General features: G+C 35.5%; 2 protein-coding genes across 3 annotated transcripts; both read right to left on the minus strand.

Moving 5' to 3' along the window:
- Window positions 1-725: 725 nt before the first annotated feature.
- si:dkey-182g1.2 (uncharacterized) lies at window positions 726-8659 on the minus strand. Of its 2 annotated transcripts, none has more exons than XM_056236793.1 (5): window positions 7951-8658; window positions 2284-2610; window positions 1264-1584; window positions 964-1127; window positions 726-809 (listed from the first exon to the last, which is right to left on the minus strand). In XM_056236793.1, exons 1-4 carry the CDS (start codon window positions 7994-7996, stop codon window positions 1009-1011), a joined length of 813 nt encoding a protein of 270 aa, XP_056092768.1. In that variant the 5' UTR covers window positions 7997-8658; the 3' UTR covers window positions 726-809; window positions 964-1008. The 2 variants fall into 2 exon arrangements, with proteins under 2 accessions (XP_056092768.1, XP_056092767.1); XM_056236792.1 differs by having other exon boundaries at window positions 731-809; window positions 1026-1127; window positions 7951-8659.
- A 1930-nt stretch (window positions 8660-10589) lies between these two features.
- LOC130071871 (uncharacterized) lies at window positions 10590-13596 on the minus strand. The gene is made up of 5 exons (XM_056236788.1): window positions 13406-13596; window positions 12745-13068; window positions 12296-12604; window positions 11227-11520; window positions 10590-11044 (listed from the first exon to the last, which is right to left on the minus strand). The coding sequence occupies exons 1-5, from the start codon at window positions 13470-13472 to the stop codon at window positions 10857-10859; spliced, it is 1182 nt and encodes a 393-aa protein (XP_056092763.1). The 5' UTR covers window positions 13473-13596; the 3' UTR covers window positions 10590-10856.
- Between the last annotated feature and the right edge of the window lie 2903 nt (window positions 13597-16499).

The following is a 16499-nucleotide window of genomic DNA, read 5'->3' on the forward strand; positions in this document are numbered from 1 at the left end:
TCATAATTTTCAATTACAGCCTACAGCAGAGATTTGTATAACATAATTTTTTTTTTTGGCTACCAACTCAAATCAATTCAAGTGATTCAATGGCTTTACAATAAGTGCAATAACTTGACATTCATATTACTTACGAATCCTCAATGATTTCAATATAACTTCAAATTTCACATTAAAAGAAAACAATATTATGTGGGCCTACATAACTGGAAACATTCAACGTCCATATCAGTGTTCACTAAAGGCAAGTAAACAGCAGTTGATCATAAACTATCCTAATGTAAACAGAATAGAGTGACAGTAAAATATACTTCTGGAGCAAAAATGAGGCACAAAGTTTAAAAAAAGACTAAGAAAATAAGCATGTGCATATTATTACCAAAAAACAGGCTCATTCTGCACATGAAAAAAGCATCCATCACATAATTCCCTCTTCAGCCCTGTAAAGCATGAATTAAATCACTAAGGAAAACAATCTTTTTAATACAAAGTAAACCTGCGGTTGATGCCATTTGACCTAAACATCCACCAAAAACCTTTAAAGCAGCAGTGAACAGTCCCACCAGCCAACATGATTATATATGTACTGAAAACAGGTACTGATATGCATTTGTACCCTAAAATAACAGGATCATTGATTAACATGTAGTGCAAACCGTTCCAGCAAATGTACAACACACAAGCATGTTCCTCGGTTTATGCCTAAGTAATCGTTGGCAGAAGTTCGCTACTTGTGTATATTGTCACAGAGGCTCTGAACTACTGCTGTCCTTTCAATGGATCCTGTACCCCATTCCCTTTATCTTCATCTGAAACAAGACACAGAAACAACAAAGTGTGCATCACACCTTACAACTAAAAAAATTCAAGGATTTTCAAAATCAATGAATCCACTTAGTGACATTCTGTAAATATTGTTTCAACAATCACAAATGTCAATGTATATATAGTACAAAATCTTACTCTTGTACAATTAAGTTTAGATTTCCCTCGTAGTATCAGATGAAGTTAATAGGAAGTTGAACCTTGTTGACTTCGTTTGCGACACCAAATCCCGACCACCAACAGGAATAAAGCAGCAACACCCACACATATGGCCACTATAACACCTGTGGACAGACCCGGTTCTGTAATGGACAAAGGGAGACGGTCAGTTCAATAATAAATCATGCGACAAGCATCTCACTTTTATATGAACCTTCGGTCGGTTATAAACATGACAAGCACAAACAATTATTACACTGCGACACTGGATCTACTCACCACTGACAGTGACGCGGAACTTCCTGTATTTAGCCGCTTTGTTTTGACCGGTCACCTCAAGTTTATAGAGTCCAGCGTCTGTGGATTTGGCGTTTGTGATGGTCAGAGATCCGGTTTGATCCAGATTCAGTCTGTCTTTGAATCTGTCATCAGTTTCATCATACGAGGGGGTTTTACTGGTCTTTTTGTTGATTTGAGCTATGGATGTCTCTCCATCTTCAAACATCCACATGATCACATCATAAATCTCGATATCAGCAATATCATGCTTTAAAACGGCAGAATCGCCCTCCGTTACGGACACTTTCTTAGGGATCGCATCTGAAATACATATTTAAAATGCACAGAAATAACAGATGTTAATGATTGCGTTCAGACAATAATTCTATAATAATTTTGTTTTTAAATACATGAAATCTCACTAGTTAAATATATTGATATTATAATTCTTCCAGTAAATTGTACATACATATTTCCAGTTCGCCACTGTGTCGCTATATAATAAATATAAGCATAAACATAGACAATGATTTCCATATTTAAATTCAAACTGTTCATATTCTTTATCTGATTCGTTACATTTGTGCAACGTTCTGTATTGGTATTTACTCAATATGAAGGAACATTATCCAGTATTAAAATAACACTCTGTTGCTCTTCTCAGAATTTAATTATCAATTTAGATAACATTGCTAACATTTCCTTAGTAAATATCTTAAACTTATTTTTGGATACTTTAAAGGGATAGTTCACTCAAACATGAACATTTTCATAATTTTACTCGCCCTCAAGTTGTTCTAAAACTGCATGAATGTCTCTCTTCTGTTAAACACAAAATAAGATATTTTAAAGAATGTCGGTAACCAAACAATTGATGGATGGACCCCATTGACTCAATGGTTCAGCAGAGGAAAGAAACTCATAAAGGTTTGGAACAACATGAGGGTGAGTAAATTATTCCAGAATTTGCATTTTTGGGTGAACTATCCCTTTAATCACAACCAACCATTGATTTCTTACCAAGGACAGTGACACTGAATATCTTGTGTATTTTATGGGTGATATTGACGATCTTCACTTCATAAAGCCCGGAGAGTTTGGTTCTGGTGTTTCTGATGGTTAGATCTCCAGTCTGATCGTCTAGATGTAGTTTGTCTTTGAATAGTGCATCATCAGTGTCATATAATAAGGCATTATTGGCCTTGATCGTAGCTATGACGTGAGGTCCAAACTTCCACTCCATCTCATCATCTCTCTGTATTTTGGTAACACAAGTTTCTAGTTTGACAGAATCTCCCTCCGCCAATTCTATTGTCTTCGGTGGATCTGCCTCAGCACCAAACACACCTGGAGAACAATCAGAAACATATAAAACACCTATATAACAGATTCAGCGGAGATCGTACGTTTTAGATTATTTCAACAGTCTACATGTAGTTTCTACAATTCTGGACTAAAAACGGGCTTTACTGGTCCGAGGCCATGCACATATCCCTAAACATACACTGACAGGCTTTCTAAAAAGAAATATAAATAGACAAACTTGTGCATAAATACACAATATGGTGGTTAAACAAAGTATTTTAATTTAATGCAGACTACATACAGTGTCTGAACTCTATTTGTTAAATTACTATGTTTGTTTGAGACATACATATTTATATTTTAAATAGCCTGTATGTTGCACAAATATAAATTCTATATCACTGAAAACCATATGTATTATACATTACATATGATGTATGTTATAATGGAAACAAACTATAGTCAGACTATTTTAAACTGAGCATCTACAGACCATTTGAGGAAATCTTAGTAGAACATGTAAGGCTGGATGCGAATAAAACAAAAACTGTCACTCACAGAGTTTTAAATGAAATCTCGCGAGATAGAGGGCGAGCAGAATGCGGAAACTGGCGTGCGATTGTGTGGCTACGATATTAAAATTGAAACTGGATCATACAGTAGCGCTTTGTAATGTATATAGAGACGATGCTATTTTTTTCCTGATAAATCTAGTAAGGGATTTACGTTATTTGTTGTTTTTGTTTATTAATTTAGACGGTTTATCACAGCAGTAATGGATTATTTTTGAAAAAATAAAATGTTGATAGAAACCTATACGCGTTTAGAAACCACTGAGAACCAACGCAGTGGATAATGCATTATATAGAACCTACGTTGTGACGGATAGTCACCAAAATACGGGTAAGGAAAATATTTTCATATACTCCGAAGCCGTTTTGTGTCTGTGTTTTACACCACGGAGGAAATTCATTGTATAATGCCATACGTTAAGACAGAGATCTGTCATAGCACAAAAATGGTGGATGATACGAATTCACTGATAAAAGTTTTGGTTAATAATCAACGGGCGGGTGAATTCGTGACATACGCCGGATTACCTTGACCAAAATAACAATTTACACTGATATGTTAAACAATTTGACAGGCAGGGACATTGTTTTTCTCCTTACGTTGATATTCTTACTCCCAGAGTGGACTTGACGCCCTTTGGGCGGTTAATGTTTTCCCATACAACTCAGTTTCTTCCACGAGGGGGCGCTTTACGGTTCACACAAACGATTTCTCCATTGAGTAGCATACAAATCTCTGGAGGGTTTTGACTTTGTTAAATACATTTGTACAATGAAATAGTTATTCAAATACATTAGTAACACGAACAGGTACTTCAAAATAAAATAAAATTCCCGCCCCTGCTATTTCCATAAAAATTTTCTTTTTAAAATCCGTTTCAGGTAAATCACACATTGCTGTGATTAGTTCATTCCAATCACCGCTGAGAAAAGTAACATGTACCACGTGACAACGCCATCAATGAGCTGCGGCACGACTTATCACACTGAGAAAAACCAAAGGCCAACAGAATTCTGGAATAAACGTAGCGCTAACAGAGAAACAAGGCTGTAAATGAAAGTGACATTATGAAAAACACCAAAGAGCAAACAATAAGGGGAAAAAAAACAGAATGAGGGGGTTATGAACAGTTCGCAGGACATTTCAAGGGGATTGTAGCCTACATTGTGTAAATCATTTCTAAGCATTTACAAGCTTGCACACGTTCTTCTTTTGCTCTCACGTAAAATTGATAAGAATTTCCAGTGTCCTGCTGTGACATGCTGTAGTCTAAAACTATTTTGCACAACATTTTTCTTATTCTTGTATTACATTTAATGAATTTAAATGAAAAGTTCAATTATTTCATGTAGCCTCCCGACTCATATGAGGCCGTGGAACTGCGTGCACAACAATCATAGAATTATAAGTAATAATTCAAGTAGAAAAAATGCGGTTTAAATGACTTTAAATGGAGTTTAGCATGTCACACTTGCCCCTTTGAAACAGTTGGACTACCATATGCTGCATCCAGACAAAGCATGTATGCTTGTAATTTAATGCCATGTCAGGGTTTTTCATGATGAAAAAAAGCTTAATCCAGATAAATAAGTACAACTGTAACTTATTTAGAGTGTAAAAATACTAAAACATTTTTGGGTGACCTATCCCTTTAAGTGGTTAGCCGTTTCCACACAAAAGCAGCATGTTGAGGCCTCTCCTCCACTGACTTCCATTCAAGACAGAAGGGCCTCTTTTCTCCCAGTTATCAGTTACAACTTTTTATGTAAACGCCAAAGGCTCTTACTGGGGGAAGGGCTCTTTCTTGAGAAACTCTTTCATAACTGCCGAGCCTTTACATGTCATGACTTCTGTTAGTCTTGGGAACAACTTTTTTATAGTTCCACAAAAGACTGGCCAATTGGAAATTAAACATAATTTTACATAATGCACTCACTAACCAGATGTTGTTGAAAATAGACCACAATTAAAAAGACAATTGACATATTAACTTGTCAAAAATAAAATAAAATGATCATATTGATGGTCAAAATATGCCTTCTTTGATGTCCAGCTATAAGATAAAGTGTATAGCCTTTTGCAGTGCTGAGTAAAGGCCAGTTTACATCAAGAATGATAACTATAACGATGACTATATTAGCATCCACACCACTGGACGATACCGTTCTGTTATTATAAGTGCATGCTGTTGTTTTGTCGTCTGTCGCTTTAAATACTCTAGCTCTTTTAAGCCGGATGGATTTGATTGTTGATGGTTGGAGCCATTGACTTCCATAGTATTTTTGTTTCCCTACTATTTCAATGCTACCATCAACTGTCTGGTTAACAATATTCATCAAAATATATATATTTTTTTTTTTGGTCAACAGGTGAAAGAAACTCATATAAGTTTGGAACAACAAGAGGGTGAGCAAATGATGACCGAATTTAAATTTTTGGGTGAACTAAGCCTTTATTACAGTAAAATTATGTAATGTGTCTTAACTCCTCCTATCTGAAATTAAAGTAATATTCCTGGTTAAATAATTATTAAACAGAGAGTTCACCCAAAAATGAAGATTCTTTCATTTATTCACCCTTACATCATTCTAAATCTTTCTTTAAAAAAAAAGTCTTTGTGAAACATTTGCTCAAAGATTTCAAAATAATCTTTTACCATTTTGTTGTAAAAAAAAATAAAAATCTGTGTGAATATATTGTATCTTGATAGTAGAGTTAGTTGGTCCATTTGTTTTTCCTGATCATTAAAACCCAGAACATACTAAATATACACAACAATTGCAGTAGCATACTTAATGGCAGTGTTTCTGTTTAAAAATATTTGGATCTTAAATTTATTTATTTTTAATTGGTAAGTTAAAAAAATGATCTTGTGACATTTATTTGATAAACCATGAATAGATTAGGCTACATTTATATGAATGAATTTGGGTGACATGTTTATCCAAATCGACATAGAATGCATTCAAGGAATATATTTTATCAGCTTATGTGTTCTCTGTGAATCAAACCTATGAACTTAGCCTAGTTTTAATAAACTGTACATCAGTCGATTTTGGAAGTACACGTTTGCATCCCATGGATGAATAAAATGAAAGTTGATTGCATGCCGGAAAAAAGCCCATTGCAACCCTATATCTGAGGAAAAACCACAACAGAACATCACAATCTCACTTATTATAATGCAAACTAACGAGGTGCACTGCTGTTTGTCAATTCCTTTGCATTAGAAACAATTCCTGGAGCAAGCTATACTTCCATTTTCAACACAAGTCTTTTATAAAGTGGTGGGGACAAAAATAAGCCATAGCAAATAATAAAATGAATCTAAATATGTCCCCACCATAAAAGACACGAGTGCGAAACGCGTTGTAGCATTCAGAAACGCTACGCAAATTCATAACGCAACGCAAGAACACCCTGTCAGAGTCACTGTAACGAAATACTGTTACTTATTTACGCTAACTAATGCCCATGGCGGAGCAAGAGGTTAAAAACAGTCTAATCAAATTATATTCTATATATTATGTCGATATGTTTATAGAAACTCACCTGAATAACAACACATCCGGTTTGATGTCAGAAATGTACCTCTATCGCCCCCTTGAGTACTGAAGTCTACCAGAACAACGCGACTATCCTCGCGAAAATTCTATCACACTGTTGTCATGATGATGTCAATACCGCTAGATCTTCATTGCGAGCACATTAATGTAAAGGCATTTCATGTTGGTTTTTACAAAAACGCTTTCTGTTAAAAATCTAAAATGCATGGCATAGATGATAATGATAAAACTTATAAGTATTAGGCCTTCTTTAGATATTATTTTTAAACCAAATTACAATGTACAAAATTAATATTTTGTAGTAACACAGAACGTTTATTGTTTTTTAATAAATAATTATAGTAACAGTTAATTACTAATTCCACTATTTGCCTTTATATCATGAATTAGATTTAACGCAAGGCTTATTGATATAGGCCTAATATTATTTTCATATAATGCGGTTGATTCAGTTTTAAAGCTGGCTTGACAACAGTAGCCTACGACATTTCTAAACACGTGAAAAACTGGATCGTGCAGCTGAACGTCATGACTGGCGTAACATGGGCCTACATGAAATACCCTGACGCATTTCACCATCATATGTAGGCTGCGTTTAAAAGCTGTTAACAAATTATGATTACGATACCTTTGAGAAAAATAAGGACACGTAGGCTGAAGAACAACAGACATAACGCAAAAAAGGCATAGGCCTAAACAGTGCTATCCAAAAAATGGTATCAACAACCACATCTTTAAGCTTAAATATTACAATATTTACAATACAAACGGCATCAGATATGGAATTGTAAGGCCTATTGATGGCATCTCTGGAAGTCTGATTTATATATAGCTATGTTCAAAAAAATATTATCCTACACAAAAAGCTTGAGATTCGAGAAACACACATTTAATTTAGCCTACCTGAATAGCACAACCGCATAAAATGTAATTCTCAAAGACCCGACGTGATTTGGACATCGATCTCCAAAAGGCTGATAATAATTATAGCAAGGCCTGAACTTGAAACCCAATATGGTGTCTGAGGCTTCATGATGGTAAATAGCGCAAAATAAAGAACACACACCATTTTCCACTCTCTGTCTTGCATCCTAATACACGCGAAAGCTATATGAGCACGTTAAGAACCACAAGGAATAAGAAAATACGACTATAAAAGCAAAAACGCATTATTTATTTCCGGTTCTATTAATTAAAATCGAAAGTGTTATAGCTACAAAAAATAAAATGACTAGCTACTTACCCTCCACGGATAATAAGACAAGAAACATAAAATACGCTTTCCCCATTTTGATTGAAGAATTTCTGGAGCTTAAAAACGGTGAAGGTCGTAATAAATATCCATATAAATCCGTCGTGCTGTCCTTTCTCAACCGCACCCAGCCAGATTTCTAACGACAATTACAAAAAAAAAACGGCTAAAGAATGACGAGACACTTTTATATTGACTGCGATTTACAAACGATATTCCTTAAGATATGTACGATGTGGAAAATGGTTTACGTTCCATAAAGGACAAATACAAGAGAGCGCACAACTCGAAATGGCTGAATCTTCCGTCTGGCAGGTAACGTGACGCGGGACGACACAGACTCACAACGCCACCTACCGCACAAAAAACATACATGCGCAAAGAACTGCCCCCCATAAAAATACATGTAGCCTACACCTGTGCTGTCTGGACATGAGTGGACATCACTCTCAGTTTTGTGAAAAATACTGCGAGGAAATATTGAGTTTAATTGTAAGGATTCAAATGAAATGCATATGCAATTAAGAATAAAATTGAGTTTAGATAGAGCTATTCCAGATGGCCCTATACTTGTCAAAATACTTTTTTTAGCACTTGACTTGGACAGTATATTTTAGCATTACTTAGCACTGTATTTGACCCTATATATCATGACTTTCTTTTGAGCAAATAGAATCATATTGGCTTTTGTGAAGAGGTGCTAGCCTGCCTAAGATATCATCTGTCCGTTTTTTTTGCAAATGAACAGATGTCCTACGTAACATTGGATAAAGTGCGGTGTGCCTCAAGGCTCAGTCTTAGGTCCATTGCTATTCTCCATTTACATGTTCCCTTCAATTGATATTATCCGGATATTATTACATAGGTGAAATCCAGCTTCATATTTCCTCCTTCACAGCTGGTGTATTGCACTAAGCACATTATAGATAGATATTGATTAATTTACATCTGATCAATAAAAATAAATAGTGTTAACTAAGTAGTGTTTGGTCTGATAGGGCCTAATGTCCCTATTATGGCTTTCATATATGGCAGATATATTGGCATGCTATGGATTCTCTCTCTGATACTGAATATAAAAGTTACTTTATGTATTCATACCTTCAAAAAAAATATTATTGTAATTCACTATTGTCTGATTTTCCCATTCTTAATAAAAATGCTGCCCATTCTAAATTCTGCAACCAAAGGTTTGATCATGTCAGTAAATCAGTCATCTACATCTACTGTGGCTATCAAATTAAATGTATATTACATGTAATCATTTAAACTATTAAATAAACTGTTCTTTCAACAAATGTGTTATATGTAGGGAAATCTTGACCACTTTTTTCTATCTTTTCTACAGTCATGATCATCAGTGTTCCAGCAGCATCTGACATCTGATGAGAGGAGATTGGAAATGAGTTTTGAAATGGAGAAAGAGAGACATTAAACAACAGATATGCTTGTGCTTCTCTAATACAAATAGAACATGTAAGGGTATCCCTCATTTAGAATGTGTCATGCATGTTCATAAAATATTTACACCTGTAAAAAAAAAAAAATATCAATCATTTTATTGATGTTAATTGAGATTGTACACAGATACTTTGTTTTTGTTTAGGAAGAAAATGCAGAGTCTAAAGACTTTAAAATATGTTACTGAGGAATCTCAGAACATCTGTAAATCCAAAACAAAATGTTAATTAATTTTGTCTGTGTTAATATTATGCGTGGCCATGTATAGACGGCTTCGTTTGATTCCTTCACCATCTCTAAATGAACTCTCTAGACTTTATTTTGAGTTTGCTGTTTGTCAGCGATGTTGTATGTGTTTTCTGTTGTGGTGCTAATGGAAAATAAAATATATATTTTTGAAATCCTGCAAAGCATTTTCATTTATTCTATAATATTTTGATGTTTTGTAATAGATTACGGCATTTCCTACCATATATGCATAAAAAAAGTATGATCCAAATGAATTGGTTGCATGATTGAATCTGAACTTTTAAACAATAATCGTATAAGTGGATAATTAAAATAATTCTCTTATAGTTATTTTGGGGTGAAAAAAGGTGCAAGTAGAATAATTGTAATAACGCTGGCCTATATCTAAAAAGAAATAAAAAGCAGGTGATTTAAACACACAAAACTAATCAAGCATAACTAAAAGCACGAGATTGCAATCTATGCTGAGCAAGACATTAATGGACAACAGGTTAATATATTCATGAAACATTCTCATGACATTTTTAGATTTTAATTAATTTGCTGGATGTTACAATAATTCATACATAAAACTGAAAATACAGAAAAAAACATGAACAAAGGGGTATTCAAATAAGACAATTGTTTCATGTAATGTCCTGTAATAAAGAATTTCACATGGCACTTATAATTGTAGGAATAAAAAACTTGATGAAACAAAAAAACAATTTTTTCTTGGTATAAAAATATAAAATTTGGTAACACTTTATTTTAATGTGACCTTGTTACACTTGTTACATGTATTTAGTATAGTAATAACTATAAATTAGGCATTATTACATGCAACTAAACCCTAACCCTATAGGAAGTACAGGCAGTTATTTAATATTACTCTATTCTTAAATGTTTATTTACACTGTAATAGGGACACATTCAAATAAATTGTTACCTAAAACTTACATTAAAAGTAAAAGAAAATGTTTGAAATAACAGATACAGCTGTTCTTTAATAGCAAAACAGTTTGTAGCAAAAACAACCACCAGATGGCAGTATGATCAGTTATGAAACACACTGTCCGTTGATAAGAGCATTGGTTTTCAAGTTTTTCATTTTGTGGATTTTATTTTCTATGATTGACAGCATGCATAGAGTTTGAGATGCCGGGAATATTCCTGAGACATAAAATACATCTCAACATCATCGCCCCCTAGTGACCTGATGTGACATCATCATATTCACCTTCATGTGATTGAGGTGGTGTTTGCTCTCTCCTCTTTTGATAATATCTTCTAGATCTGATATCATAAACCACCACAGCAACAGTAGCAACGCCCACCAGAACAGAGACAGCCAATCGGATGATAGTTTCAGTAAAACCACAACAGTGGACCCGGCCTGAGGAAACACACACACACACACACACACACACACACACACACACACACACACACACACACACACACACACACACACACACACACACACACACACACACACACACACACACACACACAAACACTGAAAAAAAGTTCAAGATCAACATGCTTGATACAGGTCTAATATCACAGCTTATGTACCTGCACATGTGTGGCAGAGTGTGTTGATGTCCAGATGTGTGGTCTGGTTGCTGACAGGATTGTTGATCACACAGCTGTAAGTGTTGTTATCCTGATATTCCACCTCCAGAGGTAGAGAGAGACTGATGCTGAGATCAGACGCACTGATGCTGGACAATACACTCGTTCCTTTGTACCAGGAGAGAGTCACATCACTCACATTGAACACTGAACACACCAGTGAACAATTTGATGACGATGACGAAGAAGAACATTGTGGAGAGTCTCTGCTGATGACAGGAATTGGCAGAGGAGCTGGAAAACATGAGAGAAACCTTACAAAGAACTGAGTTTACAATGTATGTAGTCTTGATAAATTAACTATTTAGATGTTCACAGACGCTGTTGTTAAATTTGTCTGATATTCAGAGGCTGTAGTTGGGAGTTAGCAGTGACCTGTGTTAAGAGATCTTGTTCTCACTTCAACTATTAAGCAGAAGGTATTGTGTCTTTGATAACCTGTTTAGTAGTTACTGTTGTGAGGGAAGCTGAGGGTGAGTGCCTTTTTCCTTGAATACTGTTTTTGTTCCTGTTTTTGTATAGCAAAGGAGTTGAGGGAAGTTTGTGTTTACTTCTTTTTGTTTAACCTTTCTTAGGTTAGTAAGGACTCCTCCCAAAATTAGTTAGTGGGCTGTTTAGTTTGTTATTTTAGGCCGTGCTCTCCCCTGAGCCATTGCTCCCTTGTAACATATGTTCTGTCCTCTTTTATTTTCGTAAATAAAATCCTTTCTTGGATATATAATCTCTATATCAATCATCTGGTGTAGTCTTCACTCTGGGACAGAGGATTAAAGTGTGTTCCTGCCTTTTTTTTTTTCTTTCCTTTGTTACCTCCTCTCCCGACCCCTTGACGGTTAGGGGAACGTAACAACAGACTCAAACTGATCGCCACAACGTGCCGTTTGCAAGGTACATTGGTTACTAATATCACCTAGCCAACTGGATTCACACATTTTTAAAACTACTTTTTAGTAGCATTTATTGTAAACAGAGTTGCATACTAAATGAGCTAATATCACCACAGTTGTACCTGGACATGGCTGACAGAGTTCTCTGATGTCCAGATGTGTGGTCTGGTTGCTGATGGGATTGTTCAGCACACAGCTGTAAGTGTTGTTATCCTGATAGTCCACATCCAGAGGTAGAGAGAGACTGATGCTGAGATCAGACACACTGATGTTGGACAATACACTGATTCCTGCGTACCAGGAGAGAGTCACATGACCCACATTCAACACTGAACACACCAGTGAACATTTGGACACTGATGATCCTGATGATGATGATGAAGAAGAACATTGTGAATAGTCTCTGGTGATGCCAGGAATAGGCAGACGAGCTGAAAAATTAAGTTAGAATAAGTAAAATAACATTTAATAAGTGTTTTAATGTTTCTGATCAAATTAAATTAATTTTAAAATGAATTGTGCAGAATTATGGTCTTATGAAGAACAATTAACACTGCACTTCTATACTCACCATATACAGAAACTGTGAATGTCTTGTATGAGACCGTTTTACTGATGATCTGTAGTTGATAAAGTCCAGCATGATCAGTTCTGATGTTTGTGATGGTCAGAGATCCAGTTTCATAGTCCAGCTCCAGTCTGCCTCTGAATCTCCCACGATCAGCATCTTCATATGTGTTGAAGACTCCATCCTTCTTATTGATTTGAGCAATTAGAGTCTCTTCAAGACCAAACATCCAAAGTAGTTCCTCACCTTTTTGCACCCTAATGTTCAGAGTAACAGAATCTCCCTCCATCGCCTTTTTTATTTCCCCCGTCTCAACACCAAACACACCTGGAAAACAGTGGAACATGAACTGTCACTCAATTTAGTTTATTTAGATAGTAGATTATTTGGTCCAAACTCATCATTGTAAGCTGGTAAACCATTATGGACCATCAACAGATGACTGTAAGGTGTTTTTTAATAAAATGGTAGGTAGTCAACAAGCCAATGACCAGTTTGGACCAGATCGAAAACAGCCAACTTTACATCTAACATTACCGGATTTTTTTCTCAAATTTATTAGACTTTTTTCCCCAAAAGGATTTTCCAAGGATTTATTATAGAATTCTGACTAGTTAATAACTTAACTATCGAACTTGTACCATACAAAACACAATTTACTTACCAAACAGGCGTTCATAATACAAACAGAACCAAACAAATGTATAAAGCATTTTCTTTGACTGAGACATCACTTCTGCAAAATAACGAAAATTTCCTAAAACTTTGCTGAGGCTCTTGTGAGTTTCTGCACTATCTGCATTTAAACAATAAACTTGAAGCGAAATAACGAACGTCGAAACTCTGAGGTTCTCTGCACGCCGCCGTGAGTGAGTGAGTGTGTGTGCGCGCGTAGCCGTGCACGCGCGTGTGATCGTGCTCGATTGACAGTGAACGCTTTTGCGTTGTCGTTTAGTTCTGATCAGGACAGGGTTTCATTTATATTAATTTAATTTATGCTGTTGCATATGTATTTATTTAATTATTTAATATAGCCTATAGTCTAGTATAGAGAGAGATTTAAAAGATGACATTATATAAATATACATAGGCCTATTTATATAATATATATATATATATATATATATATATATATATATATATATATATATATATATATATATATATATATATATATATATATATATATATATATATATATATATATATATATATATATATATATATATAAAAGTATAAACTACACATTTGAGTACAGGCTGACCAACAAAAGACATGTCAGTGGTTTTCTTGTGAATAATGATTGCATCAACTTTTTTTTTTTTTTTTTTACACTCTACAAGTTCAGTTTTGAGTCAAAACGAAACCTGGCGTGGTCTGATTCCTTTAGATCTGGAAAGAAATGTGGTTTAGGTCTGATAGATGGACACACATCTTGTAGAGGCGCTTCTGTGAACCCCTTCCTGTCCTGTTAGCATGAACCTCACAGACTGATTTCATTTTACATAACAAATACTATAGTGTTTAATGGGTCAAAGGCAAATGAGGAGAAAGGTGTTGAAAATAACGTCTATAATGAATTATTTGGTGAAGAACAGAAAGTAAGATGTGTAATGTGTGGGAGAGGAAAAGCGCAACATGTAGGCTATGACTGACAAGTGATTCAAGAATATTCGATGAAAACTGCAGAAATATATCAACGTTATTAAAATGTTGTAAATTTGAATTTGTTCCAGACATGGAAAGACAAAAACAGGATATGCTCTTCTACAAGAAGATGTACAGGACGTGGGTCTAGGTGTGATTTCAGAAATAGTTTTCTGGTTCTGCTAACCTTTGCAAGAAATAACCTTAAACTAGCAGTGCTAAAGATGAAAGGTCAAGTTTTTTTTATGTGCAGTTTAGAGAGATACATTTTTTTTATATATATTTCACGTGCACAATATCATATTTCACATTCACCAGATTTTAACAAAACTGCATTTTCATGGAATACACATGAGTACATAACATATACATAATCTTGCCATATGATCTTGCATCATTTTAAAGATACTGACCTTTACACACAGTCATGTGAGTCTACAGGGGTCCTATCTGTGATGTCATTTCCTGTTTTTTTGGTTGTCACGTTAAAAAAAATAGCTTCCTAAATATCGTTTATACCACAGTGTCTCTCTGGGGCAACAGATCGAAAAATATTGCATGCATGAAAGCGCCAGACAGAACAGTGTAATATGATGTTTCAGAGTTGCATGTTGCGGGTCAAAGGTCACGGGTTTACAGCCTGTCCGTCCAGATGGTTTCCATCAACATATCAGTGTTTGGTTGGTAACCACACCATCAGGATCCACAATGCATACTTCTTTATTCAAAATAGCAGTTTATAGTCCAAGTCCTGAGGATCACTGTCCTGCAGAGTTTAGCTCCAGCTTTCCTCATCTAGTAAGAGTTGACTGTCTGGTTCAGGAGTGTTTAAATGGGGTTGAAGCTGAACTCTGCAGGACAGTGGCCCGTCAGGAGCAGGACTGGACACCCCTGGTTAAACATGACTTTTTTAATATAGTATACTGGAGCTCTACCTAGTGTTTTAAAGTAGTAATAAAATTTGACTTAACCCTAATCAACACATTTGCTGAGTCCCAATTCAAAGGCTGAATCCCGTGGTCTCGAAATGCGTCCTTTGTTTCCAGTGAAATGAAGGATACAACAGATGGATCCTTCGATGCTTGCCTGTCCCATGGGTTCATTGCGCGCCAGAGAAGACGTGGATTTTTTTTAAGAGAAATTGCTGAATTAAACTTTTAAACCTAAGTATAGTTTCAACTTACTCAAATATCTAATGATATGTAAAAATAAAACAAAACCATTTAAAGCGGTTCAAATGTTGAATTACTAAGATGTGATATATCATTTATACTCATTACACAGAAATGGACCATGGTGAACATATTTAGACAGTTTGTGAACCCTGTTTGGTTTTCAGACAGTTTAATATAACTTCTATATATTTTTTTAATAAAAAAAGTCTAGTACAAATGGCACTGTCACTCATCAACAGCAGCGGTCGGTGTCACAGTTGCTAGAATAGACCGTCCCATTAAACAACTCTCAGTCCGAAAAACAGTCAAATCAATCTATTTTGTTCTCTTTTTCTGCTTTGTCTGTCATCGGTTATTCAATTATTCAACTAAATTGTCAAAATGAAATTTTAAATAGAAAAGTTGATTTAGTATTTCACATTAATGACACTTTAATATATATATATATATATACACTCACCGGCCACTTTATTAGGTACCCCATGCTAGTAACGGGTTGGACCCCCTTTTGCCTTCAGAACTGCCTCAATTCTTCGTGGCATAGATTCAACAAGGTGCTGGAAGCATTCCTCAGGGAGTTTGGTCCATATTGACATGATGGCATCACACAGTTGCCGCAGATTTGTCGGCTGCACATCCATGATGCGAATCTCCCGTTCCACCACATCCCAAAGATGCTCTATTGGGTTGAGATCTGGTGACTGTGGAGGCCATTTTAGTACAGTGAACTCATTGTCATGTTCAAGAAACCAATTTGAAATGATTAGAGCTTTGTGACATGGTGGAAGTAGCCATCAGAGGATGGGTACATGGTGGCCATAAAGGGATGGACATGATCAGAAACAATGCTCAGGTAGGCCGTGGCATTTAAACGATGCCCAATTGGCACTAAGGGGCCTAAAGTGTGCCAGGAAAACATCCCCCACACCATTACAC

This window comes from Rhinichthys klamathensis, unplaced genomic scaffold (genome assembly GCF_029890125.1).
Source record: "Rhinichthys klamathensis goyatoka isolate OS25496 unplaced genomic scaffold, OSU_Roscu_1.1 h1tg000465l_1, whole genome shotgun sequence".
NCBI lineage: Eukaryota > Metazoa > Chordata > Actinopteri > Cypriniformes > Leuciscidae > Rhinichthys > Rhinichthys klamathensis.